The following is a 15,324-nucleotide window of genomic DNA, read 5'->3' on the forward strand; positions in this document are numbered from 1 at the left end:
ATAGCAGTTGCACCATTTTTCCCACTGGCAGTGAAGGAGGGTTCTTATTTCGCCACATCCTTACCAACACCTGCAATTATCTGACTTTTTAAACGTACAGCCATCCTAGTTGGGTGTCCAGTGGTATCTCGTTGTGGTTTTGATTTGCATTTCCCTGATGGCTAATGAAGTTGAGCATCTTTTTATGTGCTGATCTTTTCATGTGCCCACTTTTTATTAAAAAACAGTTTTATTCACACACCATACAATTTATTGGTGTACAAATCAATGGCTCTCAATATAATCACAGAGTTGTGTATTCATCACCACAATCAATTTTAGAACATTTTAATTGCTCCAAACAAAAACAAAAACACAAACCCATACCCCTCTACCCCCCATCATTGATACTAAGCATTGGTGTGAACCTTTGTTACAGTTGATGGAAAAACATTAAAATATTACTTTTAGCCATAGTCCATGGTTTGCATTAGGTGTATTTTTCCCATACACTACCCCATCATTAACACCTTGTAATAGTGATGTACATTTGTTCTAGTTCATGGAAGAACATTCTTGTATTTGTACTTGTAACTACACTCATTGTCCACCACAGGGTTCATTGTGTTACACAGTTCCTCGTTTTGTCCTCTAGCTTTCCTTCCAGTGACACACGTGGCCCTAAACTTCCCCTTTCAGCCACAATCACACCCACGATTCAGCACTTTTAATTACACTCCCAGTAACGTGCTACCATCACCTCTATCCCTTTCCAAACATTTACAATCAACCTTATTAAACATTCTCCTTTGCCTACTTTTAATTGGGCCATTAGTCTTTTTATCGTTATGTATGTATGTATGTATGAATGGATGGATGGATTTGCTCATCTCCTTTTTAATGGCCGCATTGCAAAGGAGAACCACCTTGTAACTGGGAGAGTCGGGGGTGGGGGGCTGGGGTGCATTAGTGCAACAAAGATGAGGTCTTGAATGGACACAGGGGCTCTCCAGGCACCTTGAGAGTGATATGTTCGTGACCCCAAGTTGGCCACTGAATAGGAATTTTGGAGACTGGGTGTGAAAAACGAAGGGGGAGGACAAACAGCCCCTCGAACTCCTCCTGCCCCGTCTCATTTCGGGTCTGGGCGCGAGGGCACCAGGGGTGCTGGTGGTCCCAGCCAGTGGGCCCCAGAGACGGGTCTGGCCAGAGCCCACAGGAGCCCAGGGTGCTGTCAGCAGAGCCCTGGCGCCTGCTCTGCCCTCCACCTGCAGCCCCCGGCTTGGGGGAAGGTGTCCTGCCTGGGGTCACAGCTCAGGAAGTGCTTCAACATGGCACCGGTGGTCTTTTTATTTGGGCGTTGCACGAATTCTTAATATATTCTAGATACAAGTCCCCTATCAGATACATGATTTGCAAAACTATTCTCCCATTCTGTGAGCTATCTTGTCACTTTCTTAGGGTGTCCTTTGACGCACAAGAGTTTTCAATTTTGACAAAGTCCAATTTATCTAGTTTTATCTTTTGTTGCCTGGGCTTTTGATGTCTCTCCTCTGGTGTTGGGCCTGGTGAACTTGGCTGCCCGAGGACACCAAGAGTCCCGGCTCCAAACATCTTCGTTATAGCCCGCGAGGAACCCCTGCTCTGCCCCGGGGCAACAGAAATTACATTATTGTCATTTGGACATTTATTTACCATAAAACAAAAGTCTCTGCCCTGGCTCCCCACCCCCATGAGCCACCAAGCAGGAGAATGCACCGTGGAGAGAGAGATATGGGGCTCTGCTGCCTGCTCTACCTCTGGCCGGCTCTGTGACCCAGGGATGCTGACTTAACCTCTCTGAGCTTCGTTTCCTTGACCATACGGTGAGGATAAGAATAGTCCCTACCTCACGCTTGCAGGGCTAGGGAAGGTAAATCCTGGAGCACGGGATTTCTCCATCTTGGCACTATTGACATTTGGGGCCCAGACAATCCTTTGTTGTGGGGGCCTGTCCTGGACATTCGAGGCCTCTACCCAATAGGTGCCAGGAGCCTCCCCCCAGTCCTGACAACCAAGCTGGTCTCCAGACATTGCCAAATGTCCCTGGGGGGAAACTCTCCCTGGCTGAGAACCCCTGCTCTGGCCCGGCCCTGGTCTGGGCAGGCTTCTACTCCTGTTCTGTGGAAGAATCTCCCACTCATCCCCCACCTGGCCAGAACTCACCTCCCATTGTCAATGACCAGATTTGCCCTTCAAACACCTTTTTAGACTCTTGTTTGTGTTCCTTGCTGCACCTCCCTTGGGCAAGAGAGGTGCCAACCATTCCCCAGGGCATTTGTGGGGAAGGCTGGGGGGATCTGGGAGGCCCCCCTGGAGGAAGGAGCATTTGAGCTGGGCTTTCAGGGACTCAGACAGGCTGAGACTAAAGCCCGAAAAGATTTTCCAGGCAGAGGCAACGGCAGAGGGAGACAGCCTGGGTGTGCCCGGCTCGGCTGGAAGGCAGGGCAACCAGTCCCGTTCGCTTTGCACCAGGAGCAGCACTTGATCTCGATCGTCCTTGGTCTAGACAGGAACAGTTGGGAGGCTCAGGCATCAGGGCCACCTTCTCTGTGACTTGGCGGCCAGGATGCCTGGGTTTGCTGAGCCCACAGACCCGCCTGGTTCTGGAGGGAGGTGGGGTGCCTCTCGAGTGGGCAGGTTCCCGGGGGCGAGTCCCGGCGGCCCTCCACTCCCCGCGCTGAAGCCTCCCTGTTCCAGATCTGCTCCTCCAGGAAAGCCTGGAGGCAGGACTTCTGTGATTTTGAGATTTCATCTCTGTTGTCATAGTTTTCAAGTTGTTTGCCCAATATGTTAATTCTTTTGGAAACAAATAGGCTCTTAAGGGGAAAGTGTTTCCACCTGCAATGTCACTTCATCCTTACAAGGACTCGGTTATAGAGTGTGGGAAAGGGGAGGCCCGCAATTACAGATCTTGTCACAGCCCCTGGGAGGAGGCAGAACTCAAATCCAGAAGGTGCAACTTGAGTAATCCTAAACCCCATGTGCCCCTGTCTAGCCGCAGTATTGCATTAAAAAAAAGACAAACAGAAACCAAAGCTAACAAAAAACAGCCCAACAGATGAAAGTAATTAAAAAGCCAGTCCTGACTTGACTTGTGTCTATGACGAAAACCGAAAGAGTATACCAACCATGTCCCACAGTAGCGCTTCTTATTCTTCAAGTTTTTGGTTTATTTTTTACAATTTGATTCTTATTTATATCAAAATAATCAATTTAGATTATCTTAAAAATAAACAATTTAGGGAAACATAACAAAAAAATAGCTCTGTGACCCAACCTATGCCAGAATCTTGTTCCCTGCAGCTAACTGGTCTCAACTCTTTTAGCTCTTTGTTTTTTCAGTATTTACCTTTACATCTCTAAACCACATGCCTGAAATCCTTGAACATCTCCTGGATGTTTGCACTCATATTTCTGGAGACTTGAGATATTTTATCACTTCCCTTTTGTATTGAATATCCTGTTTCTTGGTTCCCAGGCCTTTCTTTCCCGTCAGTGGTTTACAGCACCATTTTTTATTTTTTAAAGTACTTCCTCTGGGAGCTTCCCCGGGGTAGATGCTGAAGTGTCTGGAAGTGACTTCAGTCAGGCTTCATCCCTGATTGGCAGTTTGGCTGGGTATGAAATTCTAGGCTGGAAACCCTTACCCCTCGGAATCTCAGAGGCATCCCACTTTGGGCAATTCAGCCTAAGCACAAGCCATCGACATGTACAACATTTCCTGCTCAGAAGTATCTGTCACAGCCACATCTTTACTGCTCCAAATAAGAAAAATCTGAACATCCAACAGTGGGTAAATAAGTTGTGACAGTCAAGTCACTAGAAAGCCTATTTAGAACATAAAGGAATCATTCAGGGAAAAAGTTTACTAATGTGAAAAATGCTTATGTTAAGCTAAGTAAAAAATGCAGAAAACAAAATTATAGGTTAAAATCACAAGGATGTATAAATAAAAGAAAAAATAAAGACAGGACAAAAATATATCAAAATGTTTAAAACAAGAAAGGGGGAGGCCTGGAAGAAAGTACAAAGATCTGTTTTCTCCAGGAATCTTTCTTGGTTCACCTCCCCACATACTATGTGTCTGTGTCATCTTGGTGGGAGGTAAACGAGGAGTCTGTACAGGCATTCTGTCTGGATGCTCCGGGTGTGTGCCCAAAGGTTGTGCCCACACTCTTGGCAGCCTGGGTGTGCCTGGGTGCACACAGGCTCAGCTCCGGCCTCTGAAGCCCAGACAGTCCCTGGAATGGCTCTGCTTGTGGCAGGGGCTTCCCATTTGATTCCCTTCCAAGCCCCTGTCTGCTTCAAAGAGGTTAGAAAAGTGAACTTGGGGTTTATACTCAACTCTAGTCCTCCCGAAGTGGCCCAGCCTGGCTTCGAGCCAGCCTTCCTGACGAGCAGCTCTTATAATTGAGGCCCCCCAGGGGCCTGGGCAGCTCTTGGGCACCCACATCTGCCAGGTATGTGGCAGACTGAGCACCGCATGTCATTCCAGATTTAATCCTGGGTGCAACCTCTGAGGTACCATTCTGCATTAGCCTCATTTCACAGATGAGAAAACTGAGGCTCAGAGAGGTAAGTTATTAACTGGCATCAAGTGGAAGGATTGTGTACCTGTTCCCAGTCCAGAGCTCCATCCCGTGCCTTCCTGGGGGGATGGGGGCCACCTCAGCTGAGCACTGAGGCCTCTTCTTGGGGTCCAGGAAGAAACTTGGCCCCGGGCTGATGGCACAGGGTGAGGGTCCTACCCTCGAGGAGCCAGAAGACAGGGTAGAGGGGCTGAGTGAAGATGGCATGGAAGGTATGCAGGGCCTGGAGCTGGGGCTCCAGGCTATAGAAGGTGAGGCGGCCTGAGACCATGTCCAGGTCCATGCCCAGGAGTCGTCCAGACACCCCTGGGAGGCGCTGGGCCTCCCCGTTGTGCCAGGCCTGGAGGCCGTCCTCTTGGATGCAGAGCCCCCAGGAACAGGGCCCCCGGCCAATGTTGTCCGTGTGGGGCCCCAGCCGGCACCGCGTCAGCTCCGGGTAGGCGACGCCCAGCGTCACCGAGTGGCTGGACGTGCGCAGCTCCCAGTAGTGCCGCCCAGTCTGGAAGCCCTGGGTGCACTGCACCTGCCAGAGGTCAAAGCTGCCTGGGCTGGCCTGGGCCCGGGGCCTGCAACGGTGCTTTACCTGCTGGTTCTGGCGGGACACGTAGAGGTGGCGGTTGGCGCTGTCCGGGTCGAAGGTCAGATTGCGATAATCTGTTGGAGAGAGGGAGAGGTGGTGGGTGGGCAAGGGTTCCAGGGCACGTCCACCGTCCTGTCTGCAGAGGGAAGGAGAGTGACCGCGGCTGCCATTTATCACGCACTAAGCGTCTACTGGGTACACGACAAGCACTGGAGGTCGTGACTGCATTCGATCCTTGTGCAGCCTCCGAGGGGGTGCTTTCATTAGCCTCCTGTCACAGATGGGGAAGCTGAGGCTCAGCAAGATAACGTAACCTGGTGTTAAGTGGAAAGATTGTGAGCAATGCCACATCCATGTTCCAAAATCTGTCCTTAACCCTCCGTGGGTTGCATCTGCTTTGGGGTGGATGTGAGAGAGGTGTTCCTGGAACAGGCATCCTGGGGGGTGTCACCAGACCCAGGAAAGGCCACGCAACAGACGTCTTGGGCAGTTACAATCACAGCATATGCCAAATGCACACATACACATGCATCTGCACACACCCATACACACGTGCACATGTCCATGTGGGCATGTCAGTGCACACTCTGCACACATACACACGCGTGCATAACACACTCACACGCTGGTGCACGCAGCCTCCTTACTCTGCCAGAGTTGCCTCCTCCTTGGACACACCGGACTTGGGGCTGGTGCCAGGGGGCCTGGGGCCTCTACAGGGCAAAGTAGGATTAGGGGAGTGGAAGGGGAAGGGAGAGACTGGGGTAGGGGTGGGGGGCCCTGACCCCATCCCCACTCCCAGCAGGAAGAAGGCTGGGCCCGGGGTGGGGGAGGGAGAGATGCCGGGTCACCTCACCCATGGGGTCCGAGTCAGCATCCTCAGCTGGCACCCCAGGGTGGTCCTCCTCTTTCAGGAGAAGGCCACACAACTGGCTCAGTGTCTCCTTCAGGCCCTCTAGCTGCTGGTCTCCATTCCACTGCGGCAGGGTCAGTGGCCCAAGAGACCCTGGGGGCACCAGGAGCTGTGATTCCTGAACCCAGGGACAGCCACAGTAAGCCCCAGTACAAGGGGCAGGGAAACCGGCCCCTCCCACCTGCCACCTGAGGCCCAGGTGGCACCTGGAGGAAGGTCCGGTCATCCAACTGTTCCAGGAGGTCCTGAATCCTGCAGCTGTGGTCAGCCAAGCCCTCCAGGTGGCCCCGTAGCCGCTGTTCCTCATCTCGGGCCTGAGCTAGTGCCTGGGCCTCGGCTGCCTCGATGTTGCTCAGCGCCAAGGCCTGCAGCACCTCCAGGGCCTGCAGCAGGCAGCTGAATTTGCCGGAGACCGCGGAGGCCAAGGTGCAGGCTGAGCTCTGGGTGGACACAGGAGGAGCCTAAGTGTGGCAGGTGGGCTGGGGGCGGGGATGTGGGGAGCCAGGAGCCCTGCGACCCAGCTTCCTGCCAGGTGGCTCACACGTTCTGCCCAGTGTTCCAGGGCCCAGCTGGAGGCTGCCTGAAGGACACGGCGTGAGGAGGGGTGGGCGGGATGTGGACATTCTCCTACCTGGATCTGGCTGCTTCGCTGCTGTAGCTCCTGCAGCTGGATCTCTGCCAGGGTGGCTTGCTGCCGGCTGACCTCCAGGGTGGCTCTCAGCTGGGTCTGTGGGGCCATCCGTGGGACGAGCAATGAAAGAAGGTCAGCATTGGTCGTGAGCCCCCAGCCCCAGTCAGTCAACAAACAGCTATAGACTTCGTGCCCCCAGGTGAGGCTCTAGCCTTGCTATCACCGGGAGAGTGGGCTCAAGTCCAGGGAGGTTCCCCACTGGGGACAGGGTGGGACGTGGACCAGGTAGAAGCCTTGGGGAAGCCCTGCCTTCTGGTCCGGGACAGGGCACTGAGGCTCTCGGGGCTGCCACCCCCCAATCCATAAACAGGAACGACAAGGCTGGCTCAGGTGGCTTTGTGGGGAAGGGGTAGTGACCCCAAACACTCAAGCTGTTTGATTTCACTGCAGGTAGAACCTCGTCTGCCTGCTGCTAAGGGTGCCCCAACCCCCCAGGACTTTATCATCTATGTGCCAATGACTCCCAAACTTCTACTTGCGGCTCAGACCTCCTTGGAACTCCAGACTCAGGTGCCTCCGGCCTCCCCTTGTTTGTCCCACGGGTGCAGCCGACCCCAGGTCCAAACCCAAACTCTGCTCCCCACCTTCACTTCTCAGCGTGGTGCGCTCCACTTGCTCGGGACAGAAACACAGCCTCTTCCTCATCTTCCCTCTGCTTCCCCCTAGCGCAGTTTGTCCTGTTTCTACTCCCTCCACCGCGGATTGTGAATCCCACTTGCTGTTTCCCATCTCTGCCCCCCAGGACGCCCGGGTTCCAGCCGGTCTCAGTCTCCCCTCTCCCCTCCCCTGCATTCCTGCTATCTGGCCCCCACTGCTCAGGTCCCTTCTCCACCCACCAGCCTCAACGCTGAACCTCATAAAAGCCTAGATCTGACTAATGCACCCTGCTTAGGGGCCTGTGACCCCCTACCCCCACCCTCCGTGATCCGGTCCCTGCCGGCCTCACGGGCACTCTCCTTCTTCCTGCCTGCCACCCCCCAATCTCGTGGCTCTGCCTGGGGTGACCCAGCATGCCCAGTTATTTCCCACCCCAGGGCCGTGGCCTAGATGGTGGCTTCTGGTGGCCTGTCCTTCCTGGGTCCCTCCAGGTTGGGCTCCCTCAGCCTTCACTGTCAGCCTGAAAACCACCTCCCCTCCCTCCCCCTGGCCCCCAGTGCTGTCCCCTTTTTGTCCCCATCACAGCCTCTGGGCTTTCCTTATTGCATTTTGTAATACAAGACATGTCTTTACTTGATCGCTGTCTGACCTCTTAAGTGGACTGTATGTCTAAAAAAGCAGGAACTGATTTATTTACCAATTTATATACAGTAGGTATACAGTAGGTGCTCAGTAAACATGGACTGAACGCGGCGAGTTAACTGAGCACCTGCTCCATCCCACAGTCTTCTAGGGCGTGGGAATGAGGCCACGGAGCGGTGGGCCTGGTGTCCCCGGCGTAGGGATTCAGTCACTCAGACCTTGAGGGAGCCGCTCCCGGGATCCGCCCGTGCGCCCCAGCGGGGTGGGGGATCTCAGTCGCCTCCCGGCACCCCGAATCTTACAGTCATCTCCCGGCTTCCGGGAGGAACGTCCCGGGGCCGCCCGGGCCTCCGGTTCTGAGGGGTTCCCCGGCCCTGGCGTCGACCGGCGGCGCCCACCCGCTCACCCACCGGCCCCGGGCAGAGTCACCTCGCGCGCGCGGCGCTCGACGTCCAGCAGCGCCCGCTCGTGGTGGCGACACTCGCGCACGGTGCACGCGCTGCACACGCAGCGGCCCTCGGTGCGGCAGAAGAGCTCGAGCGGCCGCCCGTGGCGGGGGCAGCGCGGAGCCGGGTCGGCGCCGTCGGGCGGGGGCTCCGGGCCGGGGGCGTTGGGCGCGGACCGGGGCTCCGGGCCGGGGCCGTCGGGCGGGGGCCGGGGGCCGGGGCGGTCGGGCGACCCCGCGCGCAGCGCCTCCAGCACGCAGCTGAGCACCACGTTGCGGCGCAGCTCGGCGCCGGCCGGGAAGGGCTCGCGGCACTCGGGGCACGCCGTCTCGCAGCGGCCCCCCCAGTCCCGGATGCAGGCCTCGCAGAAGCTGTGGCCGCAGGGCAGCGTCACCGGGGCCCGGTAGCACTCCAGGCAGATGGAGCAGGTCAGCTTCTCCTCCAGCAGCGGCGCGGCCATGGCGGCGGCGGCCCGGGAAGGAGGGCCGGGCCTCTTAAAGGGACCGCGGCCGCGGGGAGAAGCGGGCACCCAGCCGCGGGGGGTCGGCCGGGAGCGCCCGGGGTTCCTTGCTCTGCCAGCCCCAACCTGGTGCCGCCCGCACCCCGGCCTGCCCGAGAGTAGGCCTGGCATTGGGGTTGCCCCTCTCGGGGGGTCACTCTGGTTTCTCCAGGGTCTGCTGTCCCCCGTCCCAGCCGGCGCCCCTGGCCTCCTCCGGGCTGAGGACCGTCGCCAGGAGAAAATCGGGGTAGCAGCATCTATCCCGGGGTTTGGGTGGCTACATGAAGGGATGTATGTGGAAGGCACAGGGCGCCCAAGAAACGCCTCCTGCTTGCCCTTGAGCTGGGTTTCAGGCACTTCCCAAAAGCGGAGTGTCTCCCTTCTCTGGGCTGGGCCTAATTTTGCTTGTTACAAGTCAACGGTGAGACAGAAAATTCTGTTCATCCGGAGACCAGAGACCAGCCCGTGTCTTCTATGCCCCTTTGACAGATTCCCAAAGCAACAAGCAACTGCTGTCAGACTCCGCCGGCGTGTGGGCCTCGGCCCTCTGTTGGGGAGTTTATTATTGGGAAGTCCAAGCAGCTCTGGAACCCCACTTTTTAGAGGAGGGTTTCCCCTGCAGCTGAGCAGAGAGGGGGTCCTGATCACTCACTCACCGCCTCCCTGGGCAGTGTGTGTTGCCGGGGTGCCCGTCCCAGAGGGCCAGCGGGCAAGCCCTCCCTGCCGTCCAGTGAACCTTACGCCAGCCGCCTGGTTTCAGGCAGAACCCCCTCGGACATGCAGCATTATGTTTTCACTGTTGTTCTACATAAAGTTTATCTTTCTGGAAAAGGTGCACCTTGCCTTGCTTTCAGACAGTCTTTTCCTTTAGAAAGGGACATATCACCTCACCATTCAGTGCCCTGAGCTCTCGGGGATGTACTGCTCCCCTGGCTTGGTCCACTCCATTTCCCTGGTGCTCCCAAAACATCGGCTACTGTGGTCTGTCAGCCATGTGAATTTCGAGGTGGGTGAGGCAGGAAGTAGGGCTTCTGTTCGAAAAAGGAAACCTGTGGCTCATTGGGCTTACACGGGGTGCCAGAGTAGTGGTTTCTAAGTACCCCAGAAAAACATGTTCTTAAACCGAACCCATTCCTGTGGGTGTGAACCCACTTTAAGCTGGACCTTCTGATGAGGTTACTTCAGTTAAGGTGGGGCCCCACCTCTTTCAGGATGGGTCCTGATCCTATACTGGAGTCCTTTGTAAGAGAATGAAATTCAGACACACACACACAGAGAAAGCCAGCGGAACATCAAGGGAACCTGGAAGAGAAGGGAGACTGGGAGATGCCGCCATGTGACAAGCTAAGGACCAAGGATCGCTGGCAGCCAGCCCCAGAACACCACAGACTTCGGGAGGAACACATGGCCTTGATTTAGACTTTTTCCAAGCCTCAAACCATGCAAAGAAATTCCCAACCCATTTCATGGTATTTGCTTGAGCAGCCTAAGAAACTGAAACAGCCAACAGATCTCTCCCACAGGCCTGTGGGGACTGGCAAAGGCCTGTGGGGACTGGCAAAGGCCCGCTGCCTGCTTTTCCAGCCATGGGATCACAGCCTCGGGAGGCACAGGAAGCAGCAGCGCTCTCCCCACGGTGAGGCACTCTGACCGAACCCCGGGGGTGGGGTCAGGTGGGGCACCTGCTCCCTGAACAAAGACCCAGACCAGCCGCAGCAGAAATCACCTTTATTCGCACCTTCCACCTGCGCCATCAAGAGCCCAGCTCCTCCCCAAGCCTTGGGCCTGATAGGGACCCACAGAGGGGCTGACTCAGGCAGGGGTCAGGAGCCCCTCTTGGCCCTCTGGAGCTGTGTCTTTATTGTTCTCACCAGGCAGAGCTGGAGAAGATGGCCTGGGAGGCCCAGCCCACCTCGAAGGTGGGTGGGTCCTTGAGCCCCTCAGTAGATGCCATAGGTGGGCTCGTCACTGTCCCTGTACCGGTCCAGGTAGCGCAGGGGCTGCCGGTGGGGGAACCGCTTCTGCTTGGGGTGGTAAGGGGGCGGCCACACAAACTCAAACACGGGCTCCCGCATGTCTGCAAGAAGAGGAGGTGGGCACAGGTATGAGCTCCGGCCCTGCTGCCTGGGCCCCTCACCCCATGTCAGGCTGAGGCTCAGGTGGGGCCTGCCCACGGGACAAGCTGGCCTGGCAACCTCTTCCCAGGGCCCCCCAGCCTCGCCACCCCCAGCCCCACTCTGGCCTTACTGAGAAGCTGGTGGAAGACGTGGGTGACTGAGTCATCCCAGCGGCACTGGAAAAAGGCTAGGCCAGCTGGGGTCATGGCTTCCTGGTGTTTCTTGTAGAAATCAAAAGTGTGGAAGGTCCGTTGGGCAAGCCTGTAGCTATAGGAAGATATGCAAAGACGGGGAGCATCTAGGAGGTGGGAGAGGGGCCCCACAGTCCACCCTCCACCCCCACCAGCAATCCTGGGAAGCTCCTTAGGGCTGCCTCACCAGACTCAAGGCCAAAGTCAAGAGGGAAGGGAGAACGAACAAGAGCAACTGTCCCTGGGGAGCTTCCCCGAGGGCTGGGGTGGCCGTGTGGGGGTGACGGTAGCTTACCAGGGGGACGGGCGGGTGTCCTCGGAGAAGTCGATTGGCTGGTCCTGCTTGAAGAGCAGGAAGACGAAGCGGTGGAAGCCAGAGCCTTGCGCAGGGAAGGGGGGCAGGTAGGGACACGTCTCCTGTCCCTCAGACACCCTGTTTCCTGGGATGTTGGTCCTGGTGGGAGGAAAATACCCGTTAATTGCCACCCGAGGGAGGCAGCAGCGGGAGCACGTCCTCAGGTCAGCCGACCCTAAGACGAAGTCTGTCACGTGATCGAGTATGAGGCAGGGCTTGGGAGCCCTCAAGAAGTCCTGCAGACAGGGGAGGGGATCAGCCGGGGCCCAGAGGCTGAGGATAGGGTTCCAGGGGCTGTCAGGATGAGAGCGAGGCCGAGAGGCCTGTTTACTAAGTTTTGGAGGCTGGAAAGCCAAGCCATCTTTAGGTGCTTCTGTCTCCATTTCTGAAGTCTCAGGGGTCTTGTCAGGAGGGGTTTGTCCAGCCTGGCACTGGGATGCCAGTGTAACCCCCTCCTCACCCTGGTCGGCTTCCCAGAGGGTCCTGCTGTGGGGTTGATGACCACAGCTGAAAAAAAATGACGGGAACTGCCTCCCAGTCACTGGCCCTGATTTCCCCAGAAGCTCCAAAGCTGGGTCATAGCCTGACCTCTGCCCCCTGGCCTGGTGCTCGGAGCCGCCCAGGGAGTCAACGAGCAAGTCCTAGTTGACAGAGCCTCTTACATTCCTTTTCCCATTTGATCCTCACGGCAACCCTGAGTGGGTTGGGGTCATTCCGGTTTTACAGAAGAGACAGTGGGCCAGCCTTGGCCCCCACCAGATACTCACACCAGCCAGTGGACGTATTCGGCCTCAGGTTCCAGCAGGTGACCATCTGCACACAAACACACCTGCTCACCGCAGGGCCTGCTTCCCCCTCTTTTGGAAGGAGCTAGGGCTGGAGCTCCTCTCCCAGCTCCTCCCACCTGCCACCAGCCCCAGGTGCCCTGGGTCGTGGGCAGTGAGAGAGGCCCAGGCCCCCTGAGCTGACACCTACCTAAGTTGGTGAACAGCAGTGTCCACCGGGAGTCCTCGTCTGCCTCATAGGTCACCTCTGGGGCCTGGGCAGCCTGGTGGGGAGAGACCGGGGGTAGCTGTTACCCCTCTGAGGTGACAGAAGAAACTGTTGCAGACAGACCCTCTCTCTGGAGGACAGGAGCTGAGGGGAGCCTTGCAGAATGGAGAACTACTCTAACCCAGATGTCTGACAGCCCCTGACAGCCAGGTGGGCAAAGAGCTGCCCACAGAAGGAGCCCTGCAGAGTCCCCTGTCCAGGGGGCTGCACTGCGGACAGGCCTGCAAGCTGAGGACAGGGTTGGGAGGCCATTTCAAAGACGGTGCAGGTGAAGATGGAGCTTTTCTTCCATTTTGTAATATTTCCTCTGTAACTGTCATGGTGTTGTTTACCCGGAAATCAAAATGAAAAGACAGAACAAAAAACTCTACACAAGGACAGGGAGCAGGGGCCCCTAAGGGTTTCACACACCTCAGTTGGGGTGACCTCATTGCCGTGGTACACAGGCATCAGGTCCTCCTCACCCACGGCATAGGCCACGTGCAGGGGGACGCGGGGCACGAAGGTGGCACCGTGAAACAGGTCTCGGAAGAGGCCGTAGTACTCTGCCAGACGCTGCTTGTGGTAGGGGCCACAGGTTCTCTCCCACTCGGCCCGCACAGCCTCCAGCGGGATCCGTGCTGGGAAGCAAACATAGCAGTTGGGATGCAGGGCGGGTGGGGACAGGGACACCACACTGCCTCCTCCCCTGGGCGGGCGGACCTGTGCGGAGGCGGGTGGCCCGCTCCTCTTCCGCGCTGGCCCGCAGCTCCTGGAGGACCTGTTTCCGCTCCAGCAGCTGTTGGGTCCGGCAGATCTTGGGTGGAGGCAGCCCAATGTCAATCTTGTCTTTGGGATCTGGGGAGGGAAAACATGTTAGAGGAGTGGGGTCATGTCTGTATGGTTAAGTGGCCTTCACAACCCAGTCCTCTCACTCTTCCAGGTTCTGCTGCTAAAGCTTTCCTCTTAATTCACAAAACGAAACCAGCCTGTGCTGCCTGCTTCACAGGCCTGAAGAGGATGCAGTTGTTTAAGCAAGTCAGATACAACTTGAGATGGTGTTTTCTGACCCCTAAATCAGGTCACAATGTCTGCCTGGGACTCTGGGGTCTGGGACAGAAGCAGATGGTCACCCCAGTGACAACTGGGGTCACATCTGAGCCTCTTTGCAGCTGCCATGGACACAGTAGAGTTAGTGGCTGAAGTTAGAAACACTTTGGAGAAGTGCTTCTCATGCCTTAATTGGTAGACAAAGCATACAAATCACCTGAGAAACGTGTTAAAATTCAGATTCTGACTCAGCAGTTTGGGGTGAGACCTGAGACTCTGCATTTCTAACAAGACCCTAGATGATGCCAACACAGCTTGTCCCTGGCGCACAATGAAGAGCAAGGCCCCAGAGACCATTCAATCCAACCCCTTAGTCCACTTATGCCATACAGTAATAATGATAATAATATGTATTGGGCTCTCTTCAGGGATGTTGTCAGTCTAAGAATTTCTATGGGTTGCATCCTTTAATTTCTACACTTTTGTGACATAGGTACAATTGTTTTATTTTACAGTTAAGGAAACGGAAGCTCAAGGAAGTCGCCTCTAAGAGGTAGAGCTGGGTTTGAAACTGGATTACTTAGGTTCCCCACCTGTGCTTGAAAGCAGCCTAAAAACTGCCTCCACAAGTGCTTTCAAAAAGTATGTGTTCAGTAAATGTCAGCCCCTCCAGAGTAGGGTCCCTAAATTACCTTTCAATTCCATTCAGCAGTTTCCCCAGCCCCCTCCTTGCCAGTCCAGAGGTGATGCAAGGATCCAATATGGTCAAGATTCCTGGCCTCGGGAGCTTACAATCCGGGCAGGGAGTGAAAAAAGACAGTGTACAGCGGCCAGGGCAAAATACTGAGTATTTTAGAAGCACAGAGAGCCTTCTAACCTGGAATTGGGGGTGGTGGTGGTGAACATTTTAGGGAGCCAAAGAACTAAGCTGGAATTATCTTGGTGGATGGAGGAAATGCTCCAAGTAGGGGAACTGAAAGATGTCAAAAATTCTGTTGGGACTAAATCGCCAGTAGAACACACAAGGTTGCGGCAGGTCCCCCGATTCCGAGGCCGCCCCCTGCTCCGGGCGCCCCACACCTGACTTCTCCCCGAAATGGTCCCGGTAGGTCCGCCACCAGTGCGGGGCCCGCGCCTCCTGCTCCGCCTGGCGCCGGTAGCGGTCGAAGCTCCGGTACTTCTCCAGCCGCTCCAGGTTGCTCACGTCGATGTCCGCGTTGGGCATGGGCCCCAACGGGGCGGTCCGGCGGCTGCGGGCAGCTGCGAGCCGAGAGCGGGGCGTCAGGACGGCCCGGGTCCGCGGGAGCGGGGAGGCGGGTCCTGGCTGAGCCCAGGGCTCGGGCTTTGCGAGGACCCCAGAGAGATCCCAGCCCCAGCCCCCTCACCCGAGGTGCTGAAGCCTCGCCATCTCCGACTTCCGCACAGCACGGCTCGCCACCAGGGCGCCGCCATCTTCCCGGAGGTCGCCGCCGCGCCGTCGCTCCTAGGACCCGGGCAGAGGTGGCCGCAGCAGAGCCTGAGCGCTCCTCCAAGGCCCCGCCCCCGCGCGGGTCCTTCCGGGATGCTCGGGCCCCTTCCGCCTGCGGGGCGGCCCGGCTCCG

The 15,324-nt window shown here is 56.6% G+C and overlaps 2 protein-coding genes across 3 annotated transcripts; both read right to left on the reverse strand.

Moving 5' to 3' along the window:
* Positions 1 to 3,167: 3,167 nt before the first annotated feature.
* On the reverse strand, positions 3,168 to 8,969 carry TRIM65 (tripartite motif containing 65). 2 transcript variants are annotated; one of them, XM_037809947.1, is made up of 6 exons: positions 8,463 to 8,967; positions 6,735 to 6,830; positions 6,310 to 6,543; positions 6,047 to 6,221; positions 5,838 to 5,903; positions 3,168 to 5,264 (listed from the first exon to the last, which is right to left on the reverse strand). In XM_037809947.1, the coding sequence occupies exons 1-6, from the start codon at positions 8,937 to 8,939 to the stop codon at positions 4,690 to 4,692; spliced, it is 1,623 nt and encodes a 540-aa protein (XP_037665875.1). In that variant the 5' UTR covers positions 8,940 to 8,967; the 3' UTR covers positions 3,168 to 4,689. The 2 variants fall into 2 exon arrangements, with proteins under 2 accessions (XP_037665875.1, XP_037665876.1); XM_037809948.1 differs by lacking the exon at positions 5,838 to 5,903 and having other exon boundaries at positions 8,463 to 8,969.
* Positions 8,970 to 10,689: 1,720 nt separating this feature from the next.
* MRPL38 (mitochondrial ribosomal protein L38) lies at positions 10,690 to 15,267 on the reverse strand. The gene is made up of 9 exons (XM_037809069.1): positions 15,109 to 15,267; positions 14,804 to 14,983; positions 13,397 to 13,531; positions 13,106 to 13,314; positions 12,617 to 12,689; positions 12,409 to 12,454; positions 11,582 to 11,740; positions 11,226 to 11,362; positions 10,690 to 11,055 (listed from the first exon to the last, which is right to left on the reverse strand). The coding sequence occupies exons 1-9, from the start codon at positions 15,173 to 15,175 to the stop codon at positions 10,919 to 10,921; spliced, it is 1,143 nt and encodes a 380-aa protein (XP_037664997.1). The 5' UTR covers positions 15,176 to 15,267; the 3' UTR covers positions 10,690 to 10,918.
* Positions 15,268 to 15,324: the final 57 nt, after the last annotated feature.

This window comes from Choloepus didactylus, chromosome 18 (genome assembly GCF_015220235.1).
Source record: "Choloepus didactylus isolate mChoDid1 chromosome 18, mChoDid1.pri, whole genome shotgun sequence".
NCBI classification, from domain to species: Eukaryota; Metazoa; Chordata; class Mammalia; order Pilosa; family Megalonychidae; genus Choloepus; species Choloepus didactylus.

What these genes read in the sequence shown, in the direction of transcription:
- TRIM65 (XM_037809947.1), bottom strand. Translation starts at nt 8,939, where the DNA reads ATGGCCGCGCCGCTGCTGGAGGAGAAGCTGACCTGCTCCATCTGCCTG. An exon ending in AGCGAAGCAGCCAGATCCAG is followed by an intron (nt 6,544 to 6,734) that starts GTAGGAGAATGT and finishes GTGTCCACCCAG; the next exon opens with AGCTCAGCCTGCACCTTGGC. An exon ending in TGCTGACTCGGACCCCATGG is followed by an intron (nt 5,904 to 6,046) that starts GTGAGGTGACCC and finishes TTTGCCCTGTAG; the next exon opens with AGGCCCCAGGCCCCCTGGCA.
- MRPL38 (XM_037809069.1), bottom strand. Translation starts at nt 15,175, where the DNA reads ATGGCGGCGCCCTGGTGGCGAGCCGTGCTGTGCGGAAGTCGGAGATGG. An exon ending in GAATACGTCCACTGGCTGGT is followed by an intron (nt 11,741 to 12,408) that starts GTGAGTATCTGG and finishes TCCTCCCACCAG; the next exon opens with GACCAACATCCCAGGAAACA. An exon ending in GACACCCGCCCGTCCCCCTG is followed by an intron (nt 11,363 to 11,581) that starts GTAAGCTACCGT and finishes ATCTTCCTATAG; the next exon opens with CTACAGGCTTGCCCAACGGA.